Source organism: Primulina huaijiensis, chromosome 2 (genome assembly GCF_012295235.1).
Source record: "Primulina huaijiensis isolate GDHJ02 chromosome 2, ASM1229523v2, whole genome shotgun sequence".
NCBI classification, from domain to species: Eukaryota; Viridiplantae; Streptophyta; class Magnoliopsida; order Lamiales; family Gesneriaceae; genus Primulina; species Primulina huaijiensis.
The window spans coordinates 21,395,510-21,419,650 of NC_133307.1; the positions used below are offsets into that span (position 1 = coordinate 21,395,510).

Sequence of the window (24,141 nt, forward strand, 5' to 3'; positions counted from 1 at the left end):
AAAAAATTGGTTAAATCGAATATAGTTGAGGTTCAATTTTTTATGCTTACCTATATTAAATCTATTTTTTAAAAAAAATTTCCCAAAATTTGGTTATTTTCGTATATAAATCAAAATAATCAATTTTAATTCTGTTCAATTTTTTACTTTAATATTCAAATTAAATCGATCTGCTCGATCAATTTTGTTTAGCTGAATTATTTTCATCTCTAATTTTACAAAATTATTATCTATTATTGTTATTAATTTTTTAAATTTGAAAATTTTAAACATTATATAAATATTTTTAATAATTTAGTTAATAAGATTTATTATTTTTATGTAATCAAAATTAATAATATTTATCAAAATATAAAAAATTTAAATTTTAAAATAAATCCAAGGGGCCGAGGTTAACATTGCTTCTGTATATTATATAATTAAAATAAGCGACCAGTATCCTTTTTCACGGGCCAACCTTCAAAGTTTAGCCCATTAACAATGAGCATTACAAACTTCTTAGCCCAAAACATCTGGAAAAAAGCCCAACTATAAAATTATCCATCAAATTTTCCGTTTTACCCGATGCATGAACAGAGCAGACACCTAGCTGATCAAATTTCAGAGACGGGAATCCAATCACAGAATTCGTTCACATGGTAAGTTCTTGTCGAGTTTCCCTTCTGGGTTTATTCGTATATGAATCAGTAACTCCTGTTCTCGATGTTATGAGTTTACAAGCTTTCGATTGATTATACAGTAGCTGTGTTTGCGCGAGTTTGTTCCAGGAATTGGATAAAAAGGGGAAAGTTTTAGGTGATAAAGCAGAGCCAGTTGTGATAGGAGGAATGGTATTGGACATAAATTCCACCCCTTTTGTGCCTGCAAATCCCTGGACCACCACTCCTGGAATGGTATCGTATGTATACCGAATTACCGATACTGAGTAAACTGATATCCATGTTGCAGCTTTTGATGTTATCCGTGTCCTAGTTCTTTTAATATTATTGGTCTGTGAAATGTAATGTTTCCGCGGTAAGGAAATTGGTGTATAAAATGCTCTGGGTCATGTAATCAACTGTTTGTTTGATTCAAGGTTGTGTGGGAAGTTATTTTTTCTTCAGAAGATAACTCTGTGTTCCTATAGGAAATAAATAAAATAAAGAATATTGGTGAATTTTTGTATCATAGATATTACTCAAAAACTCAGTCACTCTGTCAGAACAAAATCAAGACTAAGACTACTATTCTATGGAGGTGTATACATATGAATGCATAAAATGTTTTGCTATTTGCATCTCCGCAGTTCGTTGAGAATCAGCTATTTTATTTTAATTTCGACTTGTCCCTTAGTGGTGTTGGTTCCTTGTTATATTTGTGTATGATTTGGGATTTACCTATTCAGGTTCGCTGTGCATTAAGTGGTGTAGCAAGAAATGTCGCTAAAACTGGGAGCAAAGCCTTACTTGATAAGTGCCTCGGGATTCGACTTGGCAGGTCTACACTCTTCAAACTTACATGTAACAGCTTTAATTATGAACTAATTTCCAGGTAATGAGTGTAGATTAATAGATTTGGTAAGTAAATAAACGTGAAATCATATGAATAAAATATGAGTAGGTCTCTTGTGAGACAGTCTCACGAATCTTTACATGTGAGACGAGTCAACCTTATTCACAATAAAAAGTAATAATTTTTCATGGATGACCCAAATAAGATATTTGTCTCACAAAATACGGCCCGTGAGACCGTCTCACACAAGTTTTTGTCATAAAATATTAGTATCATATTCGAATCAAATTAATGAATTTTATTATATATATACTGATTATTAATTAGTTAATTGCCTGAACAGTATAAAGAAACATGTTCCTTTAACTAAGATTAATACTAAATCTTGTCGATTATTTTATCTTTAAAGTTTATTACGAAATTTCGAATTAAGATGAAGTATATAATATAATCTACGGTAAATTTTATATTTTAATAAAATAATACGTAGTATTCAGTGTGATTAATTTAACATGATGTATACCACTTTTTTAGATGAGTAGATCTCTTGTGAGACAGTTTCACGAATCTTTATCTGTGAGACGGGTCAACCCTATCGATATTCACAATAAAAAGTAATAATCTTAGCATAAAAAGTAATACTTTTTTCATGGATGACCCAAAATAAGATATCTGTCTCACGAAATACAACCCGTGAGACCGTCTCACACAAGTTTTTGCCTTTTTAGATTTACCGCCAAATATTTCATACATCTTTAATTGTCTAATATTATTTTATGAGGAATGTATCAGTTAAAAATTAAAATTGTGGCATTATAAATATTTTTATTTTAAGGAAGGTGCTGTTAAAAATAATTGTATATTGAAATTTTGATTTCATTCATTTAGTTAATATAGCATTATTTAAATACATTAACTAAGATAACATTTTTTTAGCTCAATTGGGAATAATAAAATGTATGCCCATACTTATAAAAATAATCAAGAAATAGATACAAAATTTACTTACTGAACATTAATACAACCCAAAATATTAGCATTGGTATGATCCAGATAATTTAGAATGATATGACCAAATTTTTTTTTTTAAATATGTTTATGTGTTAAACTAAGGATGTCAATTGGGGCCTTCCCCATCCCCGCCCCCGAATCCAAAACTCATCTCTTCCCTGTCTCAATCCCCACTTTTTCTAATCGTAGATTCTCCGTCTTTACGGGGACTAAGTCCTCATCTCTGTCCCTATACTCGAATTTTTACTTGGAGAATCCCCATCTCCGCAGGTAGGGATGACAATGTGGCGGGGCAAGGGTGAAATAAAGTGGAGTCATGCAATGGTTCGAACAATAATCACCCAAATCGAGCTAATGCTAAGGTTATAAAGGACTTTGGGTTGGGTTTAACTCGTAAATGGTTAGGAAAATTTTTGAGGAACCTGCATTTGATTGGAGTGGTGAGTCCCATCCAAGCTTACCTTTGGAGAAATTGATTGTTTATCAATTAAATTTTATCCGTTTTACGAAGGATGAGTCAAGTGAGTTACCTGGCTATGCTGCTGGAACTTTCTATGGTGTTTATGATAAATTGCACCATTTCAAAGATCTCGGCATCAATGCCGTCTTATTGGAGCCGATCATTCCTTCTGATGACCAGAAAGGACCTTATTTTCCCTGGCATTTCTTTTCTCCTGGAAGGTCATGTACACCTTCTGGTGACCCGAAGTTTATTGCAAAGTCCATGAAAGAGATGGTTAAGAAGCTGCATGCTAGTGGTATTGAGGTTTTGCTCGAAGTTGTTTCACCCATACCGGAGAGGATGTAACACTGAGAGGAATCGATGATTCATATTATCACGTCAAAGAGGACTTGAAATCTAAAAATATGCTGAATTGTAACTACACTGTTGTCCAACAAGTGACCTTAGAGAGTCTCCGGCATTGGGTGATTGAGTATCACATTGATGGGTTCTGTCTCACCAATGCCTCTTCACTCTTGAGGGGTGAGTTCCTTTCACGCCCTCCTTTGGTTGAAGCTATTAATTTTGATCCATTAATTTCGATGATCAAAATAATAGCAGATTCTTAGGATCCACTTGACATGGAGACAAAAGAATTACTGTTCCCTCACTGGAAACGTTGGGCAGAAACGAACAGAAAATTTTGTGTTGATGCAAGAAACTTTATAAGGGGTCAAGGTTCTATAAGCAGTTTAGCAACACGACTTTGTGGAAGTGGAGATATCTTTTTGGGTGATCGAGGCCCAGCATTCTCTTTCAATTTATTACCAGAAATGTTGAACTCACTCTAACAGATTTAGTTAGCTTTAGTAGCGAAGAAGTTGCATCTCAGTTGAGTTGGAATTGCGGGGAAGAAGGGCCCACAAATAATACTTCTGTGCTAGGGAGGAGGCTTAAACAGATCCGTAATTTCCTTTTCATTTTGTATACTTCTTTGGGCGTGCCAGTTCTCAACATGGAAAACGAATGCTGTCAATCTTGTGCAGGATCACTGGCATATGCCGACCAAAAACCTTTGGATTGGAATTCCTTAGAAATCTGGCTTTAGTATTCAGGTCACACAGTTTATTTCATTTTTGTGGTCATTATAAATGAGACGACGTGATCTTCTTCAGAGGCGAAGCTTCTTGACGGAAGATAACATTGAGTGGCATGGAACCGATCTTTCTCCACCAAATTGGGATGATCCATCATGCAAATTTGTAGCTGTGACTTTGAAGGTTGACACAAAGTTAAGCCAACCGACTTCAGCTTTTCCAAAGCCAAGTGGTGACTTGTTTGTCGCCTTCAACAGTGCTGATCAGTCTGAGGAAGTTGCTCTCCCACCACTTCTAGATAATGCGTCTTGGGTTCGTTTGGTTGATGCAGCACTTCCTTGTCTAGGCTTTTTCTCTGTGGTTGGTGTTCCCCTTGAAGATGGTTTATCGACGTATGAAATGAAGTCCCACAGTTGTGTGCTGTTTGAAGCTCAGAATTGTAGTTATAGTCCGGGTATGGACCCATGCCATACTTTCATGAGCATTTTATATATACATTTCTCATTTGGCACTATGTTGCTTTACTAAAGTGCAAATTTATTTTTACTATACCGTGATCTCTACCTGATTAGCTATTTTCGCAATTGAAGTAGCCTCCTTTTACAGTTTACATAATGTTCTGTGCCAATTGCATGATTCATCATTTTTACCGATGGTTCCAACACTTGATGATAGATTTTCTTTTGCTGCCAACCTAGGATTCTTCTGTCCTTGATGTAGATTGAGGTTTCTCTTTAAAACAGGTACACTTAGCTCATACCCTTGTGCAGAATCGCTATCTTGAATATTTAGTTCTGTTGGACTTCAGATCACTGTTACCTAACATCTTGATAGTGGCTATTGTGTGATCCACACATAATGTGTGGGAATGGTGCCTTCTCATCTATCAGACCATGTTTCCAGCAACGGCATATTCACTTCTGTGTTTTTTCGTCGATAAAATTTTTTTCGACCATTAAAAACTTCTGCAACAGTTACTTACGCCCAAAGCTGAGCTTAGAGGCAACGGAGGAAAGCAATGAATTGCATGGACAGCATTATTAATTCTCATATTCTTCCCTTCCAAAAGCTTTGTTTCTGATCTTTGTATAGCTCTTGATCTACATCATCCGCTATCAATTTATTTGCTAACCAAGTTAGATGACATTTATCTCAGGCTTGAATTGATTTCGACATGCCTGTCTTTTTATGTTGTGTGTTGTCCCTTGTTTAAACAGGCAAAGAATGAAAATTGAATGGGCGATGCTTGGAAGTACAAGATTGATCTGAACTTCTACGTAATACCTTGTCTCTTACATATGGAAACCTTTGCAAAGCTTACACATGGCGAAGAACGCAGCAAATAGCCAATGCGGTTTCAGAAATACACTGGGGGCAAGAACGACTGTTGTATGGATACAGAAACTGCAAGTAGCCATGCAGTCATAGCTGTTGCCGAAGGTTTAGAGGAAGCCTCAGCAGGCGATAGATGAGGAAGGATTGAGGGGTGGTTGCCAGTTCCTGTTGTATCTTTTTTTCTTTACTTTAGTATATATTTATTTTTATAATATGAGGGTAAAGAATTATTTGGCATCTTTAATTCGGAGTTTTGATTTCGTTTTCCACGTTTTAAATTTCTAGCTCTTGCACAATGTGGAGCTGAGTGACTCAATGTTCTTGGTATTGGACTATTGGTATGGTTAGTGCGACGTTTAAGTACAACCATTCACGGGAATTTATGGTCTTTGATTTATAGTCATGACTAAGTGTGTAAAATGAACAATAATAATCCCTCTTTTATTTGCATATTTTAGTTGGAGTATGGGATTATTTTGGCTATTTCAGTTTTGATTATTTCGATTTCCCCTTTTTGGTAAAAGTTGTTTAGTTTTTTTCCATGAAACGTTAGGGTAGTTCAGTCTATTCGATTTGAAAGCAAATTCGATTGTGTGTAGCTCGGAAGGGGGATGGAGATCTCCGATTTTTTCGCGTTCCGGGATTTTTTAAAATCTCCGAAATAGTTCGGGACGGATACGAGGATATTATCTCCATCACAGAATCCGTCCTGAAAATAATAATAATAATAAAATAATAAGTTTTGGTACGAAAATTTCGGTCTTCTCTTATTAATATGTTTGAAACGAGATGAGGACGAAGATGAAGATTTGATCCTCGCGGATTCGGGTATTCCCTGAACCAGAAAAAGTGGGATCGAAACGAATACTCATCTCCAATTGTGTGTTATTTTCACCTAAAATGGTGTGTCACATTTCCTAATAATATTTATATGAGGTTTTTTCTCATTGAACAATATTTTAGCTTTTTATAAATTAGAATAGAAATTCTCATGGCTGTTGTCACAGTAGAACAAGGGCAAAAACTTCTGTCGCGTAAACCTTAGCAAGAGAGCTTCATGACTATGTTTCGGACGATTTTGATTCTCGTTCCCTTCTTCGCGACTCTCTGCAGTTCATTTTCCCCCGAGAGCCCCACAGATGGGCGAATTTTGGTCTTGCTCGATGATTTTGCACTCAAATCTTCTCACTCGCTCTTCTTCAAGTCGCTCCAAACCAGAGGATTTGACCTCGATTTTAAGCTCGCCGATGATCCCCAAATCGCCTTGCAGAGATATGGAAAGTATTTATATGACGGACTTATTCTCTTCAGCCCCACCGTCGACCGTAAGTAATCACGCGAAATTTGTGAAAATTTTATCCATTTTTGTCCGTACAGAGACCTGTTTTATGCATATGAAAATTAGAGGATTAATTGAATTGTTTATTGTTTGAGTGAAATTAGGTTTTGGAGGGTCGATTGATACAGCATCGATATTGGAATTCGTTGATTCTGGCAATGATTTGATCATTGCTGCTGATCAATCGGCTTCGGAATTGATTCGAGACATTGCCTTTGAGTGTGGTGTTGACTTTGATGAGGTAGTTTTTTCTTTTTTCTTGTTTTTTGGCTCCATTTTATGGAAATGCTATTGGTAGCTTGTTTTTTCGTAGAAAACTAGAAGAGAATAGGTTTATGGAAATACATTTCAGCAGAGGTTGATAACATGTAGTTGGATAATAGGATCCAGAAGCTTTGGTGATTGATCATACAAGCTATGCAGTTTCAGAAATCGAGGGGCATCATACTCTTCTTGCCAGTGATGATTTTATTCAATCCGAAGTGATTTTGGGAAGCAGGAAAATTGAGGTAAAGTTGTTTGTATTACTCCAAGCTAACATGTAAACAAATGTCAATCACGTAGATAATCATATATGCAATATGCTTGTAAAAAGCCTTTTTATCATCATTTTCTATTTGTTTCTTCCGTTGAATTTTCTGGTTGAAAGCAGAGCTGAAAAGGCCATTTGTCATTTTGCCCAACCATTATAGTCTGATCTCCATTTTTCGCTATTTACTCTGCAATAGGCTCCTGTACTTTATAAGGGTATTGGCCACTCAGTAAATCCTGCCAACAGTATGGTAAGATCTCTTGACGCACTTTGTAGAAAACACTACGATTGTGATTCAATTTATATCTTAACCATACAACTTAGATCTTATCTGACTTTACTCAGGTGCTAAAAGTTCTCTCGGCTTCACCTGCAGCGTATTCAGCCAATCCACATTCCAAGTTGTCAAACCCTCCCTCTTTGATTGGTTCTTCCATATCTTTAGTTTCTGTAGTGCAGGTATCTCTGTTCTTATGTAGTAGCCTTTATGTATGTGTTTCCAGGTGCTTTGTGGGGATATATTTTCTTCAATAGATGGCAAACTGATTTCAAATTTTCTGTATTCAAAAAAATTGCCTGAGTTCCACAATTTTCAAGACAGTGAAGTTATTTTACAATTCTTTTCTTTAGTAACACGGATACTTGTTACACTCAGGCAAGAAACAATGCCCGGATTTTGATATCTGGCTCATTAAGCGTGTTCAGCAACAGGTTAGTATATAATGCAATATTCTTCCTGTCTCCATTTATAGTGGTTGAAAGATTTGGCTTTGTACTCAGGTTCTTTCAATCTCGAGTACAAAAAGCTGGAAGCTCTATCAAGTGAGTGATTTGACATGCTGGCATGAGACAGAAATCTTATTTTTAATATTTGGGTGATAGTTCTAGTTACTGTAATGTTCCTTGCTAGCATGTAATTTTCTTTGCCAAGTCCCATACCAGAAGGTGGTTCCCCTTGAAGATGAGACCCTCTTCTAAAAATTTATCGGCATCACAAGATGTAAGTTTTTGTGTTGGCAAGTGATATTGGAATGATGCAACTTAATAAGAAAGTGGGAGCTCGCACATTGTTAGAAATGCGCTAGTATCAGTTAATTTTACATTGTGATGTGTTCAATATGCCCTTACCTTGGCTCTTTTTCTTTTGGAGAACATGAAATGATTGTGCCTAATATCATGTCAACAGGCATGAGAAATCTGGGAATGAGCAATTTTTGACTGAACTCAGCAAGTGGATTTTCCATGAAAGAGGTCACCTGAAGGTGTGCTCTGTCTCAAGTTGTGACCACTCTGTAGTTTTTCATTTTCCCAACAAGTATTGATCCCCAGAGCTCATTTCTTCAAATATGTGTTTGTATCTCTGTTTTTTCTTCTTTTGCATATATTGTCTTAGTGTATATATTTATCCACACATGCATATGCACTTTATTTTTTTTGTAAAACCATATTGTCATAGTTTTATGTTTCAAAATGTCGGTGTTTTTGTAGGCAGTTACTGTGAGGCATCATAAAATTGGTGAAGTTGTTGAACCTTCATTCTACAGAATCAAAGATGACCTGGTAACTTTTTGTGCACTGAATGTTAAAGTATGTGTCTATAACCTTGAAGAAGCCTGAAATGTCTGCTATGAGCTGATAATTGACATTTCAATTTGATTAAAGGAATATTCAGTGGAGATTTATGAGTGGTCCGGCGCAAATTGGGAACCATATGTTGCTGATGATGTGCAGCTTCAGTTTTATATGATGAGTCCTTATGTTTTGAAAACCATGTCAACCAATCAGAAGGTGAGTTGATTATAGTAGTCAAACCTTCCAAACAATTTATTTTGTAGCTGCTCCAATGGATGAGATTCATGTCTCATTGTTATTTTATGTCATTTGCTACAGGGTCTTTATCATTCATCATTCAGGGTTCCCGATGTTTATGGTGTCTTCCAATTTAAGGTCGAGTACCAAAGACTTGGATATACAAGCTTAAGTTTATCAAAACAGGTATTGTTTCCCTTTCTCGTAGCATGTCCATGTTTATTGTGATAAAACCCTACGAGTTCATAGTTTTGTTACTTTTTATCTAATTCGATACTAATTGACTTAGCAAATGATTTAGTTCCAAGTATTAGAAAATTATTGTCACCGCAACTGTCTTTTTGTTTAGTATTTTATCGAGTTACATATGTGTAGATGTTTCAAGCCAAACACTTTCCGTTGCACTCTCTTTGAATTGTTTTAATAAGTGGTGTTTGTGGTGAATATCATGTAGGTTTTTTTATGAATATCGTCTATTTTTTGGGTCCTATGACTTTTCATGTAGTTGACAACAAGTAACATTTCTGACTAATGTTCATGAACCACTCACTTAGAATGTTGTGATTTACAGATTCCAGTTCGACCATTCAGGCATAACGAATATGAGAGATTCATTCCAGCTGCTTATCCATATTATGGAGCATCATTTTCAATGGTACCTTCCTCTTTTATTATTCGCTGCCTCTTTTGTGTGTTCTAGAACTTGAATGGTAGTTAAAGTTCAAGGTTGTCTTGTGTTAAATTGATTTCTCAGTAGTAGATGTATTCTACCAATTCTCAGCGCCTGGTAGTTTTATGGGTACTTAGATAAGTTGGTGGAGTTTAATTTTATTCTTCTTGTAATGGACACAAATATTAGTTTTGACTAGGAAAAATTGACCGATTGCAAGCCCAAATGCAGCATACAGTTTTGAGGGCGACAAAAGTATATTTTATTGTCTTTGTTGCCATTTGGCATCCGTTGTGATGTTAAACTACATATTGCATAATGCTAAACGCTCTCTTATGAATCTGTTTAATGATTCAGATGGCTGGTTTCTTTATTTTCACAATGGCGTATCTTTACACAAAATAGCTGCAAAATTCTTTGATGAAGACCGCAAATATCGATCTTTGAAGCAGCTGGGAATGACATAAGGTAGTTCAGCCAACGGCTGGTATCTTGAGCCTGATTCTAATGGATTCATGTGAAACCATAGAGAAGACACATATATAAGATGAGAATTGCCAATTTTACATCTACATCAATAGGCCAAATTCTATTTGAACGTCTGTTTTTAATCTTGCTATCTGTCCATTGTTTTTAGTTTTTACTCTCTAATCAGGGGCCGTTTGCTTATGAACCTCAAATTTTTGTTCCTGGAAAATTGAAGAACAATGAGAGCGTTTGTGTAAGCAGCCTTTTTCTCTTTGTCGATCTATGTATTCTAAATCTCGGGGAAAGGGAATACATACATATTCACAATGTATGGTAAGATAAATTCGCCATTCTCAATCAGTCATCAAACCTGCCTCCATATAGAAAGAAAAAGAATGAAATTATTGACTGCTCACCTTGTTGTAAAGCATTTTTTAAGAATGAAATGTTTCGCATTTTTTTGGAAAAGTGGGGTTAGGTCCGTTTCTGGTGGCTAGAAAGTCTGATCAGTAGCGGAGCATGAAGTGGCTAGAAAGTCTGATCGGTAGCGGAGTCATTTCATGCTCATTAGTTCGAGGTTGGGGTATAAACTGCTGTACGGTGTAAAGTAATAGAGTTTGAGCTCAAGTTCGCACATTTAACTCTCACAACAATCTTAGAAAATCTTGTTTCATGGTAATATTTTTGGTTCAAAGTAAACACTCAGCTTGGTTTGCCTTTATGACCATGATGAAGTTTCTAAAAAATTCGTTATGAGTGTGCACGTAGCTGCTCAAATCGAGGGCGAATTGTACTTGAGAAATGCGACTTTTTTATTATTTTGGAAAGTCTAAAATATTCATGAAAAAATTTGAAACTCTGAACGGTTAAAATTTTCCATAAACATCAATATGTTGCACAAAATGTTTATGCATCTGCATATTAAATCATCCAGAAAAAAGATTGCTCCGAAAACAAAAGAACATCGTAGAAATTTTAGAAACATAAAAACATTTTCTTCTGTTTATAGTGTAAACTGATTTGATTTTGACGGAAAGAATCAAAAGATCGAATTTAAAATGATTTCATTAACAAATAAGTTCAAATTTATTTTAATGAATAAAAATAAAAAACAAATAAAAATGATAGATAAAAAATTTCAAATACTTTTTACATGGGTTTTTAGCCGTGTTTTAAAGAATTTATCGGGGCTCAAAATCAAAGCTACTGGATTACATTGTTGCAGAGAACGTGATTTGTTTAGGTCAGGAAAACGAAGATAATAGAAGAGATTGAATTTTTCAGATGCGATATACGGCAAAGCTACTAGTAAACACCATCTCTCACCATAGATTAAAACTATGAAACGACGGCGTTATCAGCGAAACTTCCGCAAAATCCATTTGGGCCTCCCATGAATCAGACAAGAATCAATGTAGCTTATCTGGGATTATGAAGGCCAATCAATAAAAACTTGAGAAATCGAAGCCATTAGGAAAAACTGGAGAGAAAATGACCAAAAATCGATGGAACAAAAAAAAAAGGCTACATAGACGAGACGGCGTGAAGGTGAAGTGAAACCAATGACTTTTAAAGATACTTAGGTTGGACTTGAGAATCATCAAGAAGCCCAGTGGGCTTTAAGTGGACAACATCGATATGACACTCCATGGCTTGTGATAAATAATTATTTTTTAACAAATCAGTTAGTTATTTGTAGAAATAATTAAATAAGTTTTCACAAAAAAATCTTGTGACACGGTCTCACGGATCAATTTCGTGGGTCGAATTTCTTATTTGAGTCATACATGAAAAAAAAATTTTATTCTAAGAGTATTACTTTTTATTGTGAAAATCGATAGGGTTGATCCATCTCACAAATCAAAATTCGTGAGAGCGTCTCACAAGAGACTTATTCATAAGCTTTTATAATCATTTTTATTGAATTAAAGAAGATGATAGGTATTTTTTTTATTCATTAAAATGACCAAATTAGTTTCTTCAGAGTGTATTATTAATCAGCATAGATTAATATGTGGTATAAAAAAATTACAACCACATGGAATGGTCATATGAGACATCTTCACAACTCTTTTATCTGAAACGACTCATTATTAGGAAATCAAACAATTTAACTAAATCAAGTTAAATATATAGAATAGTTTTTTAAAAAAAATTAAATGGTCAAGATTTATTAAATTTTAATCAATTTAATAAAAAGAGGCCTTACACATATAAGTTTTAAGTACTATCTAACGATCACAATTAGTCGAAACACGTTTGGTTAACGTCAAGGACGAAACCAGAAAATAGATGTTGGGGTAGAAACTTTTTCAAAAAGTTTAGGGAGAGGGGGACAAGAGCAAATATTAAAGAAAAAGATAAAAAAAAATAAAATAAAATTATTTTTAAACCTCTAATTAATAAAAAATAAAAAAAAATTTGAGAAGAGACGGTCGCACACACCCGTCTTCTATTAAGACTAGTGATTTTTTATAATTCATTTGATTTATATTTAAATAAAGATCAAAATATAATTATAAGAAAAAGTGAAGGACTACACTGTAATTTTGATATATAAATTTAAAAATAAATTGAAAAATAAAGAATAAAAAATGACATCAATAAGAATTGAACTTATAACCTAAACTCCAACAAACAATAACTCTATCCGCTGAACTACACATAAATTGTATTAAAATTTTAATATTTTATTAATATATATAATTATTAAAATAAACCATGACATAAAAATTAGTTACTCTAAATGTCTCAAACTTAATAAAATATAATATAGATAATATAGATATGTTGATTCTTAACCAATATCGGATAGTGTGGTATCAAGATAGTACGAACTCAATCTATGGTTAAAATTAAATGCCAATTTTGTTGGTCACCCATTTAACATCGGCCTCTGCCGCAGAAATAAAAAATCAGAAAAATCATTGGCCAACCTTCGGTTGTTGTGACACGTGGTCCATCATCATTGGCACATATTCACAGCACGTTTAAACCACACGTGTGACGTGGGAGATAAATTCCGCACCATACACGCATACGCTTCAACTTAACATAAGCACCTGTACTAACGTGCGCGTTGAGATAATTTCAGCCACATGGCGATCGCTCTGCAGTTCTCTCGTATCCCCACTTGCCTGGACTTCGGCTTGCCGCAGAGTAGAGATCCCCGTCGCCGGATAACCTCCTCCGTACGATGTGAAGCAGCCGGAGAAGCTGATCATTCGTCTACTGCCTCCGCGGAGTTGGACTTTAATGCGAAGGCGTTCCACCGCAACTTGACGAGGAGCAAGAATTACAACCGCAAGGGGTTTGGGCATAAGGAAGAGACTATGGAGCTAATGAACCGCGAATACACGAGTAATATTCGATTTTGTTCTCGCTGGTTTGATGAAAGTCTGTGAGGTTCCTATTTAGTTTATTTGGAATAACTGAATTTGTTTTAACTGCGGATATGCTTGTTTTCTGAGTTTTCAGGTGATATTATAAACAAACTGAAGGAGAACGGATATGAGTATACATGGGGAAATGTAACTGTGAAGCTCGCTGAAGCTTATGGATTCTGCTGGGGGGTTGAGCGAGCTGTACAGATTGCTTATGAAGCCAGAAAACAATTTCCAACGGAGAGGATTTGGATAACTAATGAAATCATCCATAACCCCACTGTTAATCAGGTTCCTATTTCTTTCAATGTTCACTGTTTGCTCAGAATTTCGATGTTTCTGGATATGGATGATAGGTGAGGAAAAAACAAGAATTCAATACTAGTTTCATGGTTCTGTGTGAATCCATAAAAATTTTGGCTGATTTTCCTTTCAGTTAAATGTTGATTTTTTTGTTTGCTCGGCCCTTTCTCTATAATTTTGTCTGAATAACATGGTAAAATGATGAACTTGTCACTTGCGATTTAACTCTATGATTGATTATGATCACCTTTAAGGAGTATAATATGTACTGCATCGGTCGGTCCCTTCTATGTATGATTTATATTTCGAGATATGCATTAACTCCTTCCATCAGTTTGTACAACTGAATTGTGTATGATCCCTATGGATCGTGGAAATCTTCCACCAATTTGAATATATTTTCTCCTTAATTGTTCCCAAAATCCAAAATCCACCCCCCAATCATATTAAATGGACACCTCGCCCGCTGCTTCCTCACCCAGGATCATGATTCATGACTCTGCTCCTGATGCTCACCGAAACACATCAACGGTTTTGAAAGCTCTGGTTGTGCACCTTTGAATAAATAGTCTTGTTTCTGGTACCCTTACTATGCATACTGTTCATTGAGAATGTAAATCTTACTCATGAATCAAGCGAGGAGACACACTTTAATGGATGCAATTAAACGATTCAATCCTATCCCACCAGAGACTTGAAGAGATGGAAGTAAAAACTATTCCTCTTGAGGATGGCAACAAACAATTTGACTTAGTTGACAAGGGTGATGTTGTTGTGCTTCCGGCTTTTGGAGCTGCTGTAGATGAGATGCTGATTTTGAGTGACAAAAGCGTGCAGATAGTCGATACAACTTGCCCATGGGTAACCAAGGTATTATGTCAAGATGATAAGTTTTAACAAACAAAAATTTTATCTCTCACTTCCTTGATATGAATCCCTTTGAAATTTGCCCATTCTATTATTATACTCGCAGGTTTGGAATGTAGTTGAAAAGCACAAGAGAGGAGACTATACTTCAATAATACATGGGAAATATGCTCATGAAGAGACTATTGCAACTGCCTCCTTTGCTGGGAAATATCTAATTGTGAATAACTTGATAGAGGTGTTTCTTGCTTCTTACCTATACTGTTCATCCATTCAGCATTCGTGAAAAATATAGCAATGTTAATCATCATGTCAGACTAATTATAGAATGGTTTTACTTAAATCACAGGCAATATATGTATGTGATTACGTTCTTGGTGGTAAACTTGATGGATCTAGCTCGACCAAAGAGGCATTTCTTGAGGTAGGATGAGTATCTTACTCTTGAAAATTTCTCTTACCATTGAATTTCATCTAATTTGTTTGGTCGCAGAAATTTAAATCTGCCGTGTCGAAAGGGTTTGATCCTGACAAGGATCTTGTGAAACTTGGTATTGCAAATCAAACAACTATGTTAAAAGGAGAGACAGAGGAGATTGGTTAGTTATTAAAGAATCATATTTTCTCAAGATGCTTGAACATGCAACTTGTAACACTTATGCTTATTCTTTGTTCTGCAGGGAAATTACTTGAGAGAACCATGATGCGCAAATATGGAGTGGAAAATATAAATGACCACTTCATGAGTTTCAACACTATTTGCGACGCAACTCAGGTAATTTTTATTCCATCAATTTTCTGTGTATATCATCACCTGATACGAACTTGTAATATGCAAGAGCCACAAACTTAACTATTTTGTGGCCATTTTCAATATGGACCTTCTCATCTTTACGCCCTTTTTTGTTATATTAAGGAGCGGCAAGATGCCATGTATAAGCTGGTGGATCAACAAGTGGATCTCATTTTAGTTGTCGGTGGATGGAACTCAAGCAATACATCACACTTGCAAGAAATTGCCGAGGATCGGGGAATTCCATCATACTGGATTGACAGCGAGAAAAGAATCGGACCTGGAAACAGAATAAGTTACAAGTTGATGGTACATGCCTGCTAATTGTTCTATCTTGCAATTGGAAATGCTAGTCTTGCAAACATGATATGATTGTGTATTACAGCATGGAGAGTTGGTCGAGAAAGAGAACTGGCTACCAGAGGGTCCTATCACAGTTGGTATTACTTCTGGTGCATCCACTCCTGATAAGGTAATTCTGGAAGAATTCTCTATAGTTTTTCACTTGGGTATATATTTCTTCAGCAGTCCAGATCTCTTCTCCGAAATGGTGTTTTATTTTCTGTTTGAGGATGAATGAAAGTGTTTCTAAATGGACTAAAAATGATCTAATAGAGGTGTATCATAACTCAGAGGAAATGAGCAGATAACGCCATAATTTACCTAAGAACTTGATTATAATTGCGATCTATGTAAATTTAGCTGAGATATTTAGGTCTCCCAACATCTTATAGCAATGTCTTAATCTGTGCTATTTTTGTTTGTACCACATGGTAATAATAGATTATCTCTATCGAGATCAAAGGAAACTAGACATATCTGAAAACCACTACTGGATAAATAGAAGATTATCTATAAGCATATTCAGTCAACTTTAAAATCTTATATTTTGTCTAGGCCTAATTTTTACCCCACATCAATCCAGCATTCATCTTACAGCTTTCAATGTTATCAATGTTGCCTGCAACGATTTTCTATTCATTTGGTTCTTATGATATCGGCCAGGTTGTGGAGGATGTCCTTGTAAAGGTGTTTGACATGAAGCGTGAGGAAGCATTACAATATATCTAGACTGTGTCGCTATGGGCATCACAAGTATACTCACTAGGTTCACCTCGATTTAAAAGTTATCTAATACGATGGTGGAGCAAATGGGTCAAGAATAAGAGGATTTGAATGCTAAGCAAGTTAGTTGGTGGAATTAGTAGAGTTGTAACTGAGAGCATAAATATGAAAAGTAAGATACGAGAGGAGATAGAAAATACTTGTAATTGTACTCTATTCTTAGAATGAATTCTCTCTGAATTTCAATCTACCTTTATTTCTTTCTTTCTTCTTCGTTTCTCAGCTCAATTTTTAAGAGATTAGCGATCTCAAATTCTCTCCCTAACATTATCAGATCATTTTGAGTGAATTGTAATGTAGTGAATGTGTCGTGAGGGGCAGTGCTTGTATCTGTAATACCCCTTCTGGATACCACAGGTTGGATGCCTTGGGCTGTTAAGTTTGTAAAAGAAAAAAAATTTGAACATATGAAATTTTGAGCCAGACGAATATGAATTACATTGAGTTATATTAATAGGGAAGTCATCATTTTGTGATTCATATTTTTAGTATTTTCATCTTGTTTGTCTTATGAAAAAGGTACGTAAAAACGTGGATGAGCGGATTCATAATTAAGATGGTTATTGATATATAACAGTTGTGCAAATGCTGATTTTAATTATAATTTGGTGACTAGTATTTTGTGAAATTCACTATTTTTTATCTTTTTTACAGTTTATAATTTAATACAGATATTAGCAAGAAAAATATAACATATACTTTATTTATACAAAGATACATCTAAAGAAAGTTAATTATCGAAATTTTTCAAATTTTGAAACAAGTGAATTTCTGTAATTTAAATCATCTAACATCAATGTCTTATATTTTTTTTTAAAAAAAAGTTCGAGACTAATTATAATTAACAAAAAAAATTGTTCAAAATAATAACTGTGCCTATTCTATTAACGGATCACTGTACAAGTAAATGACGTGGACCTTCAATATGTGATCGCAGCTTTCTTGGCGGCGACCAATCAATAAATAATAGGATCCATCCAGGGAACTATCCATAGGCCATCACAGGATAATTTTTATTTTAGCGAGCCAGAAATATGTGGTGTTCGAGTTAGAATTTTAAACTCTAAAATTTTTAAGTATTTTAAATTGATCTACCTTAATTAATATCATATTATTCTAAAATTATAAAAAATTTACATATATATTTTTTTTAAAAAAATTAGGTCACTCGAGCTAAACATGAGTCTCCGCCCCTGATTTTAGCCATGGACATCCGTTCCCTGCAGTGTCCGTGTGCAGTGAGCTGCATCTCTCATGGCGGGTTTACATAGAAGCCATTTTTATGTGGGCTCACCAATGTCAAGCTTCCGTTGGATAACAGAAACTGCCCGAGTACCAGAAAGCTTCAATTTGTTGATTACAAAGCACGAGTGTCAGGTATTAATTATTATGGTGAATCTTTGTATGATTTAGTGCAACTCTTTTGAAGTCATGTCTGAATTGTGTGTGATGGGGGAATATAATGCAGGGGATAGAGTGGAGAAATCTGTTGAATCTTTGTTTCGGAAGAAGGAATTCGGCCAGAAATAATGTTCTCGGATTTCTTGAACTAACTTTATTTCGTTGTATGCGAATTTTCAAATTCTTGTTCTCCCATTGTGTAAATGTTTACCGATGGTGTATCTCCTGCATTCTATTTACTGTACTGCTATGCTGCTATATAAGGCACCACAAAATTAAAAGTTGAGGCACGAAATGCTACTTCGAGTGATGTTGGTGGAAAGGACGAGAATCTTGTGTTTGTTGCTGGCGCCACTGGAAAAGTTGGATCTCGAACTCTGAGGTGCCCTTTTGACTTAATCACTCGATGAGAAATCTTCTGGACTATGATGCTTAAGAATTGTTTTACTCTCTCATGTTGTTGCTTTAGTGTTTGGAGTCAATCCTATGTATAGCCTATTGAAATATGTGAAATGGGATACATAATTTTCTGATACAAACAATTTTCCTACTCATGCTCGGAACAACTATTGCAGATAGTGAGACCTGGAGGAATGGAGCGGCCTACCGATTCTTTCAAAGAAACACATAATTTTACCTTGTCGGAGGAGGATACTTATTTGGTGGATTAGTGTAAAATCTATCTGCAGGTTCCCTGTTACAATATTTACATGCATTATTTTACATTGTTTGGGGCAGTGTTGGAGAAAGTCATACGAGCTTGACCTGATCCTGTCGAGGTTCGGAGTCGGGTTAATCATCCATTCAATATGATCTTTTAAAAAGATAGTTTTTCAAGTAAAAAAACAGATGGATAGCGGTTTTTAGATTTTTCCTAATTAACTCAGAATTAATTAAAAATTTTTTTTATGAATACCAGGTAGCAGAACTACTGGCATTCATGGCAAAAAATCGTAGCATTTCATCCTTCAAAATTGTTGAAGTAATTGCAGAAACTCCAGCTCCTTTGACTCCGATTGGAGAACTCCTTCAAAAGATACCATCTCATCGTGCTGAAGTTTATGCTTCCCGGGTAAAATTCTGTCAAATATACGTAGGACATCGATTTTTTAATATCCATGTATGTGTTAAATTCTTGCATATTGCCCTTTCTGCTCTCAAGTTAAGATCCATCGTTGCCACAAGCCTGGTTTAAAATTTGGTTTGCTTAGATTTATGCACGGGGACAACGAGAAATGCATTTGTGATCGATCAATAGAACATACAGCTTGCTTGCTGGTACTTGAAAGATATTTTTGTGCATACCAAATTGGGAAATTTATTAAATCTTTGCAATGCTTGTTCTTCCTTGAGGCTGAAAGTTTTATCTCGGCTTTAGGTGTCAGATGATGTCACGGCCCAGCTCACTTGTGATATTGTCCGCTTTGGCCCGAGGCCTCACGANGAATAAAAAATGACATCAATAAGAATTGAACTTATAACCTAAACTCCAACAAACAATAACTCTATCCGCTGAACTACACATAAATTGTATTAAAATTTTAATATTTTATTAATATATATAATTATTAAAANAAGTGAAGGACTACACTGTAATTTTGATATATAAATTTAAAAATAAATTGAAAAATAAAGAATAAAAAATGACATCAATAAGAATTGAACTTATAACCTAAACTCCAACAAACAATAACTCTATCCGCTGAACTACACATAAATTGTATTAAAATTTTAATATTTTATTAATATATATAATTATTAAAATAAACCATGACATAAAAATTAGTTACTCTAAATGTCTCAAACTTAATAAAATATAATATAGATAATATAGATATGTTGATTCTTAACCAATATCGGATAGTGTGGTATCAAGATAGTACGAACTCAATCTATGGTTAAAATTAAATGCCAATTTTGTTGGTCACCCATTTAACATCGGCCTCTGCCGCAGAAATAAAAAATCAGAAAAATCATTGGCCAACCTTCGGTTGTTGTGACACGTGGTCCATCATCATTGGCACATATTCACAGCACGTTTAAACCACACGTGTGACGTGGGAGATAAATTCCGCACCATACACGCATACGCTTCAACTTAACATAAGCACCTGTACTAACGTGCGCGTTGAGATAATTTCAGCCACATGGCGATCGCTCTGCAGTTCTCTCGTATCCCCACTTGCCTGGACTTCGGCTTGCCGCAGAGTAGAGATCCCCGTCGCCGGATAACCTCCTCCGTACGATGTGAAGCAGCCGGAGAAGCTGATCATTCGTCTACTGCCTCCGCGGAGTTGGACTTTAATGCGAAGGCGTTCCACCGCAACTTGACGAGGAGCAAGAATTACAACCGCAAGGGGTTTGGGCATAAGGAAGAGACTATGGAGCTAATGAACCGCGAATACACGAGTAATATTCGATTTTGTTCTCGCTGGTTTGATGAAAGTCTGTGAGGTTCCTATTTAGTTTATTTGGAATAACTGAATTTGTTTTAACTGCGGATATGCTTGTTTTCTGAGTTTTCAGGTGATATTATAAACAAACTGAAGGAGAACGGATATGAGTATACATGGGGAAATGTAACTGTGAAGCTCGCTGAAGCTTATGGATTCTGCTGGGGGGTTGAGCGAGCTGTACAGATTGCTTATGAAGCCAGAAAACAATTTCCAACGGAGAGGATTTGGATAACTAATGAAATCATCCATAACCCCACTGTTAATCAGGTTCCTATTTCTTTCAATGTTCACTGTTTGCTCAGAATTTCGATGTTTCTGGATATGGATGATAGGTGAGGAAAAAACAAGAATTCAATACTAGTTTCATGGTTCTGTGTGAATCCATAAAAATTTTGGCTGATTTTCCTTTCAGTTAAATGTTGATTTTTTTGTTTGCTCGGCCCTTTCTCTATAATTTTGTCTGAATAACATGGTAAAATGATGAACTTGTCACTTGCGATTTAACTCTATGATTGATTATGATCACCTTTAAGGAGTATAATATGTACTGCATCGGTCGGTCCCTTCTATGTATGATTTATATTTCGAGATATGCATTAACTCCTTCCATCAGTTTGTACAACTGAATTGTGTATGATCCCTATGGATCGTGGAAATCTTCCACCAATTTGAATATATTTTCTCCTTAATTGTTCCCAAAATCCAAAATCCACCCCCCAATCATATTAAATGGACACCTCGCCCGCTGCTTCCTCACCCAGGATCATGATTCATGACTCTGCTCCTGATGCTCACCGAAACACATCAACGGTTTTGAAAGCTCTGGTTGTGCACCTTTGAATAAATAGTCTTGTTTCTGGTACCCTTACTATGCATACTGTTCATTGAGAATGTAAATCTTACTCATGAATCAAGCGAGGAGACACACTTTAATGGATGCAATTAAACGATTCAATCCTATCCCACCAGAGACTTGAAGAGATGGAAGTAAAAACTATTCCTCTTGAGGATGGCAACAAACAATTTGACTTAGTTGACAAGGGTGATGTTGTTGTGCTTCCGGCTTTTGGAGCTGCTGTAGATGAGATGCTGATTTTGAGTGACAAAAGCGTGCAGATAGTCGATACAACTTGCCCATGGGTAACCAAGGTATTATGTCAAGATGATAAGTTTTAACAAACAAAAATTTTATCTCTCACTTCCTTGATATGAATCCCTTTGAAATTTGCCCATTCTATTATTATACTCGCAGGTTTGGAATGTAGTTGAAAAGCACAAGAGAGGAGACTATACTTCAATAATACATGGGAAATATGCTCATGAAGAGACTATTGCAACTGCCTCCTTTGCTGGGAAATATCTAATTGTGAATAACTTGATAGAGGTGTTTCTTGCTTCTTACCTATACTGTTCATCCATTCAGCATTCGTGAAAAATATAGCAATGTTAATCATCATGTCAGACTAATTATAGAATGGTTTTACTTAAATCACAGGCAATATATGTATGTGATTACGTTCTTGGTGGTAAACTTGATGGATCTAGCTCGACCAAAGAGGCATTTCTTGAGGTAGGATGAGTATCTTACTCTTGAAAATTTCTCTTACCATTGAATTTCATCTAATTTGTTTGGTCGCAGAAATTTAAATCTGCCGTGTCGAAAGGGTTTGATCCTGACAAGGATCTTGTGAAACTTGGTATTGCAAATCAAACAACTATGTTAAAAGGAGAGACAGAGGAGATTGGTTAGTTATTAAAGAATCATATTTTCTCAAGATGCTTGAACATGCAACTTGTAACACTTATGCTTATTCTTTGTTCTGCAGGGAAATTACTTGAGAGAACCATGATGCGCAAATATGGAGTGGAAAATATAAATGACCACTTCATGAGTTTCAACACTATTTGCGACGCAACTCAGGTAATTTTTATTCCATCAATTTTCTGTGTATATCATCACCTGATACGAACTTGTAATATGCAAGAGCCACAAACTTAACTATTTTGTGGCCATTTTCAATATGGACCTTCTCATCTTTACGCCCTTTTTTGTTATATTAAGGAGCGGCAAGATGCCATGTATAAGCTGGTGGATCAACAAGTGGATCTCATTTTAGTTGTCGGTGGATGGAACTCAAGCAATACATCACACTTGCAAGAAATTGCCGAGGATCGGGGAATTCCATCATACTGGATTGACAGCGAGAAAAGAATCGGACCTGGAAACAGAATAAGTTACAAGTTGATGGTACATGCCTGCTAATTGTTCTATCTTGCAATTGGAAATGCTAGTCTTGCAAACATGATATGATTGTGTATTACAGCATGGAGAGTTGGTCGAGAAAGAGAACTGGCTACCAGAGGGTCCTATCACAGTTGGTATTACTTCTGGTGCATCCACTCCTGATAAGGTAATTCTGGAAGAATTCTCTATAGTTTTTCACTTGGGTATATATTTCTTCAGCAGTCCAGATCTCTTCTCCGAAATGGTGTTTTATTTTCTGTTTGAGGATGAATGAAAGTGTTTCTAAATGGACTAAAAATGATCTAATAGAGGTGTATCATAACTCAGAGGAAATGAGCAGATAACGCCATAATTTACCTAAGAACTTGATTATAATTGCGATCTATGTAAATTTAGCTGAGATATTTAGGTCTCCCAACATCTTATAGCAATGTCTTAATCTGTGCTATTTTTGTTTGTACCACATGGTAATAATAGATTATCTCTATCGAGATCAAAGGAAACTAGACATATCTGAAAACCACTACTGGATAAATAGAAGATTATCTATAAGCATATTCAGTCAACTTTAAAATCTTATATTTTGTCTAGGCCTAATTTTTACCCCACATCAATCCAGCATTCATCTTACAGCTTTCAATGTTATCAATGTTGCCTGCAACGATTTTCTATTCATTTGGTTCTTATGATATCGGCCAGGTTGTGGAGGATGTCCTTGTAAAGGTGTTTGACATGAAGCGTGAGGAAGCATTACAATATATCTAGACTGTGTCGCTATGGGCATCACAAGTATACTCACTAGGTTCACCTCGATTTAAAAGTTATCTAATACGATGGTGGAGCAAATGGGTCAAGAATAAGAGGATTTGAATGCTAAGCAAGTTAGTTGGTGGAATTAGTAGAGTTGTAACTGAGAGCATAAATATGAAAAGTAAGATACGAGAGGAGATAGAAAATACTTGTAATTGTACTCTATTCTTAGAATGAATTCTCTCTGAATTTCAATCTACCTTTATTTCTTTCTTTCTTCTTCGTTTCTCAGCTCAATTTTTAAGAGATTAGCGATCTCAAATTCTCTCCCTAACATTATCAGATCATTTTGAGTGAATTGTAATGTAGTGAATGTGTCGTGAGGGGCAGTGCTTGTATCTGTAATACCCCTTCTGGATACCACAGGTTGGATGCCTTGGGCTGTTAAGTTTGTAAAAGAAAAAAAATTTGAACATATGAAATTTTGAGCCAGACGAATATGAATTACATTGAGTTATATTAATAGGGAAGTCATCATTTTGTGATTCATATTTTTAGTATTTTCATCTTGTTTGTCTTATGAAAAAGGTACGTAAAAACGTGGATGAGCGGATTCATAATTAA

At 35.5% G+C, this 24,141-nt stretch overlaps 4 protein-coding genes, 1 long non-coding RNA gene, 1 other non-coding gene and 1 pseudogene across 6 annotated transcripts; 6 read left to right on the forward strand and 1 right to left on the reverse strand.

The window, feature by feature from the left end:
* Nucleotides 1-549: 549 nt before the first annotated feature.
* Nucleotides 550-3,261, forward strand: LOC140969290 (uncharacterized). The gene is made up of 4 exons (XM_073430607.1): nt 550-638; nt 740-893; nt 1,385-1,476; nt 2,773-3,261. The coding sequence occupies exons 1-4, from the start codon at nt 565-567 to the stop codon at nt 2,774-2,776; spliced, it is 324 nt and encodes a 107-aa protein (XP_073286708.1). The 5' UTR covers nt 550-564; the 3' UTR covers nt 2,777-3,261.
* LOC140969282 (isoamylase 2, chloroplastic-like) lies at nt 2,797-5,847 on the forward strand (annotated as a pseudogene).
* A 497-nt stretch (nt 5,848-6,344) lies between these two features.
* Nucleotides 6,345-10,451, forward strand: LOC140969298 (dolichyl-diphosphooligosaccharide--protein glycosyltransferase 48 kDa subunit-like). Its single transcript, XM_073430617.1, has 13 exons — nt 6,345-6,701; nt 6,820-6,956; nt 7,099-7,224; nt 7,444-7,497; nt 7,593-7,706; nt 7,903-7,958; nt 8,028-8,069; nt 8,434-8,509; nt 8,736-8,807; nt 8,910-9,035; nt 9,138-9,242; nt 9,628-9,711; nt 10,084-10,451. Exons 1-13 carry the CDS (start codon nt 6,434-6,436, stop codon nt 10,129-10,131), a joined length of 1,308 nt encoding a protein of 435 aa, XP_073286718.1. The 5' UTR covers nt 6,345-6,433; the 3' UTR covers nt 10,132-10,451.
* Nucleotides 10,452-11,481: 1,030 nt separating this feature from the next.
* On the reverse strand, nt 11,482-11,624 carry LOC140971913 (small nucleolar RNA snoR83). Its single transcript, XR_012174387.1, has one exon. It is a non-coding gene; the product is annotated as a small nucleolar RNA snoR83 (small nucleolar RNA).
* A 1,604-nt stretch (nt 11,625-13,228) lies between these two features.
* Nucleotides 13,229-16,872, forward strand: LOC140969309 (4-hydroxy-3-methylbut-2-enyl diphosphate reductase, chloroplastic-like). The gene is made up of 10 exons (XM_073430625.1): nt 13,229-13,554; nt 13,672-13,868; nt 14,571-14,750; nt 14,854-14,985; nt 15,097-15,171; nt 15,241-15,346; nt 15,428-15,522; nt 15,664-15,849; nt 15,926-16,012; nt 16,546-16,872. Exons 1-10 carry the CDS (start codon nt 13,293-13,295, stop codon nt 16,609-16,611), a joined length of 1,386 nt encoding a protein of 461 aa, XP_073286726.1. The 5' UTR covers nt 13,229-13,292; the 3' UTR covers nt 16,612-16,872.
* A 727-nt stretch (nt 16,873-17,599) lies between these two features.
* Nucleotides 17,600-19,505, forward strand: LOC140959865 (uncharacterized). The gene is made up of 5 exons (XR_012172071.1): nt 17,600-17,701; nt 17,869-18,042; nt 18,331-18,448; nt 18,642-19,138; nt 19,445-19,505. It is a non-coding gene; the product is annotated as an uncharacterized lncRNA (long non-coding RNA).
* A 644-nt stretch (nt 19,506-20,149) lies between these two features.
* Nucleotides 20,150-23,793, forward strand: LOC140969317 (4-hydroxy-3-methylbut-2-enyl diphosphate reductase, chloroplastic-like). The gene is made up of 10 exons (XM_073430635.1): nt 20,150-20,475; nt 20,593-20,789; nt 21,492-21,671; nt 21,775-21,906; nt 22,018-22,092; nt 22,162-22,267; nt 22,349-22,443; nt 22,585-22,770; nt 22,847-22,933; nt 23,467-23,793. Exons 1-10 carry the CDS (start codon nt 20,214-20,216, stop codon nt 23,530-23,532), a joined length of 1,386 nt encoding a protein of 461 aa, XP_073286736.1. The 5' UTR covers nt 20,150-20,213; the 3' UTR covers nt 23,533-23,793.
* Nucleotides 23,794-24,141: the final 348 nt, after the last annotated feature.

What these genes read in the sequence shown, in the direction of transcription:
- LOC140969290 (XM_073430607.1), top strand. Translation starts at nt 565, where the DNA reads ATGCATGAACAGAGCAGACACCTAGCTGATCAAATTTCAGAGACGGGA. An exon ending in TCACAGAATTCGTTCACATG is followed by an intron (nt 639 to 739) that starts GTAAGTTCTTGT and finishes TTGATTATACAG; the next exon opens with TAGCTGTGTTTGCGCGAGTT. An exon ending in GGACCACCACTCCTGGAATG is followed by an intron (nt 894 to 1,384) that starts GTATCGTATGTA and finishes TTACCTATTCAG; the next exon opens with GTTCGCTGTGCATTAAGTGG.
- LOC140969298 (XM_073430617.1), top strand. Translation starts at nt 6,434, where the DNA reads ATGACTATGTTTCGGACGATTTTGATTCTCGTTCCCTTCTTCGCGACT. An exon ending in TGGGAAGCAGGAAAATTGAG is followed by an intron (nt 7,225 to 7,443) that starts GTAAAGTTGTTT and finishes ACTCTGCAATAG; the next exon opens with GCTCCTGTACTTTATAAGGG. An exon ending in TTAAGCGTGTTCAGCAACAG is followed by an intron (nt 7,959 to 8,027) that starts GTTAGTATATAA and finishes CTTTGTACTCAG; the next exon opens with GTTCTTTCAATCTCGAGTAC.
- LOC140969309 (XM_073430625.1), top strand. Translation starts at nt 13,293, where the DNA reads ATGGCGATCGCTCTGCAGTTCTCTCGTATCCCCACTTGCCTGGACTTC. An exon ending in ATAACCCCACTGTTAATCAG is followed by an intron (nt 13,869 to 14,570) that starts GTTCCTATTTCT and finishes CTATCCCACCAG; the next exon opens with AGACTTGAAGAGATGGAAGT. An exon ending in AGGAGAGACAGAGGAGATTG is followed by an intron (nt 15,347 to 15,427) that starts GTTAGTTATTAA and finishes TTTGTTCTGCAG; the next exon opens with GGAAATTACTTGAGAGAACC.
- LOC140969317 (XM_073430635.1), top strand. Translation starts at nt 20,214, where the DNA reads ATGGCGATCGCTCTGCAGTTCTCTCGTATCCCCACTTGCCTGGACTTC. An exon ending in GAATAAGTTACAAGTTGATG is followed by an intron (nt 22,771 to 22,846) that starts GTACATGCCTGC and finishes TGTGTATTACAG; the next exon opens with CATGGAGAGTTGGTCGAGAA. An exon ending in GTGCATCCACTCCTGATAAG is followed by an intron (nt 22,934 to 23,466) that starts GTAATTCTGGAA and finishes GATATCGGCCAG; the next exon opens with GTTGTGGAGGATGTCCTTGT.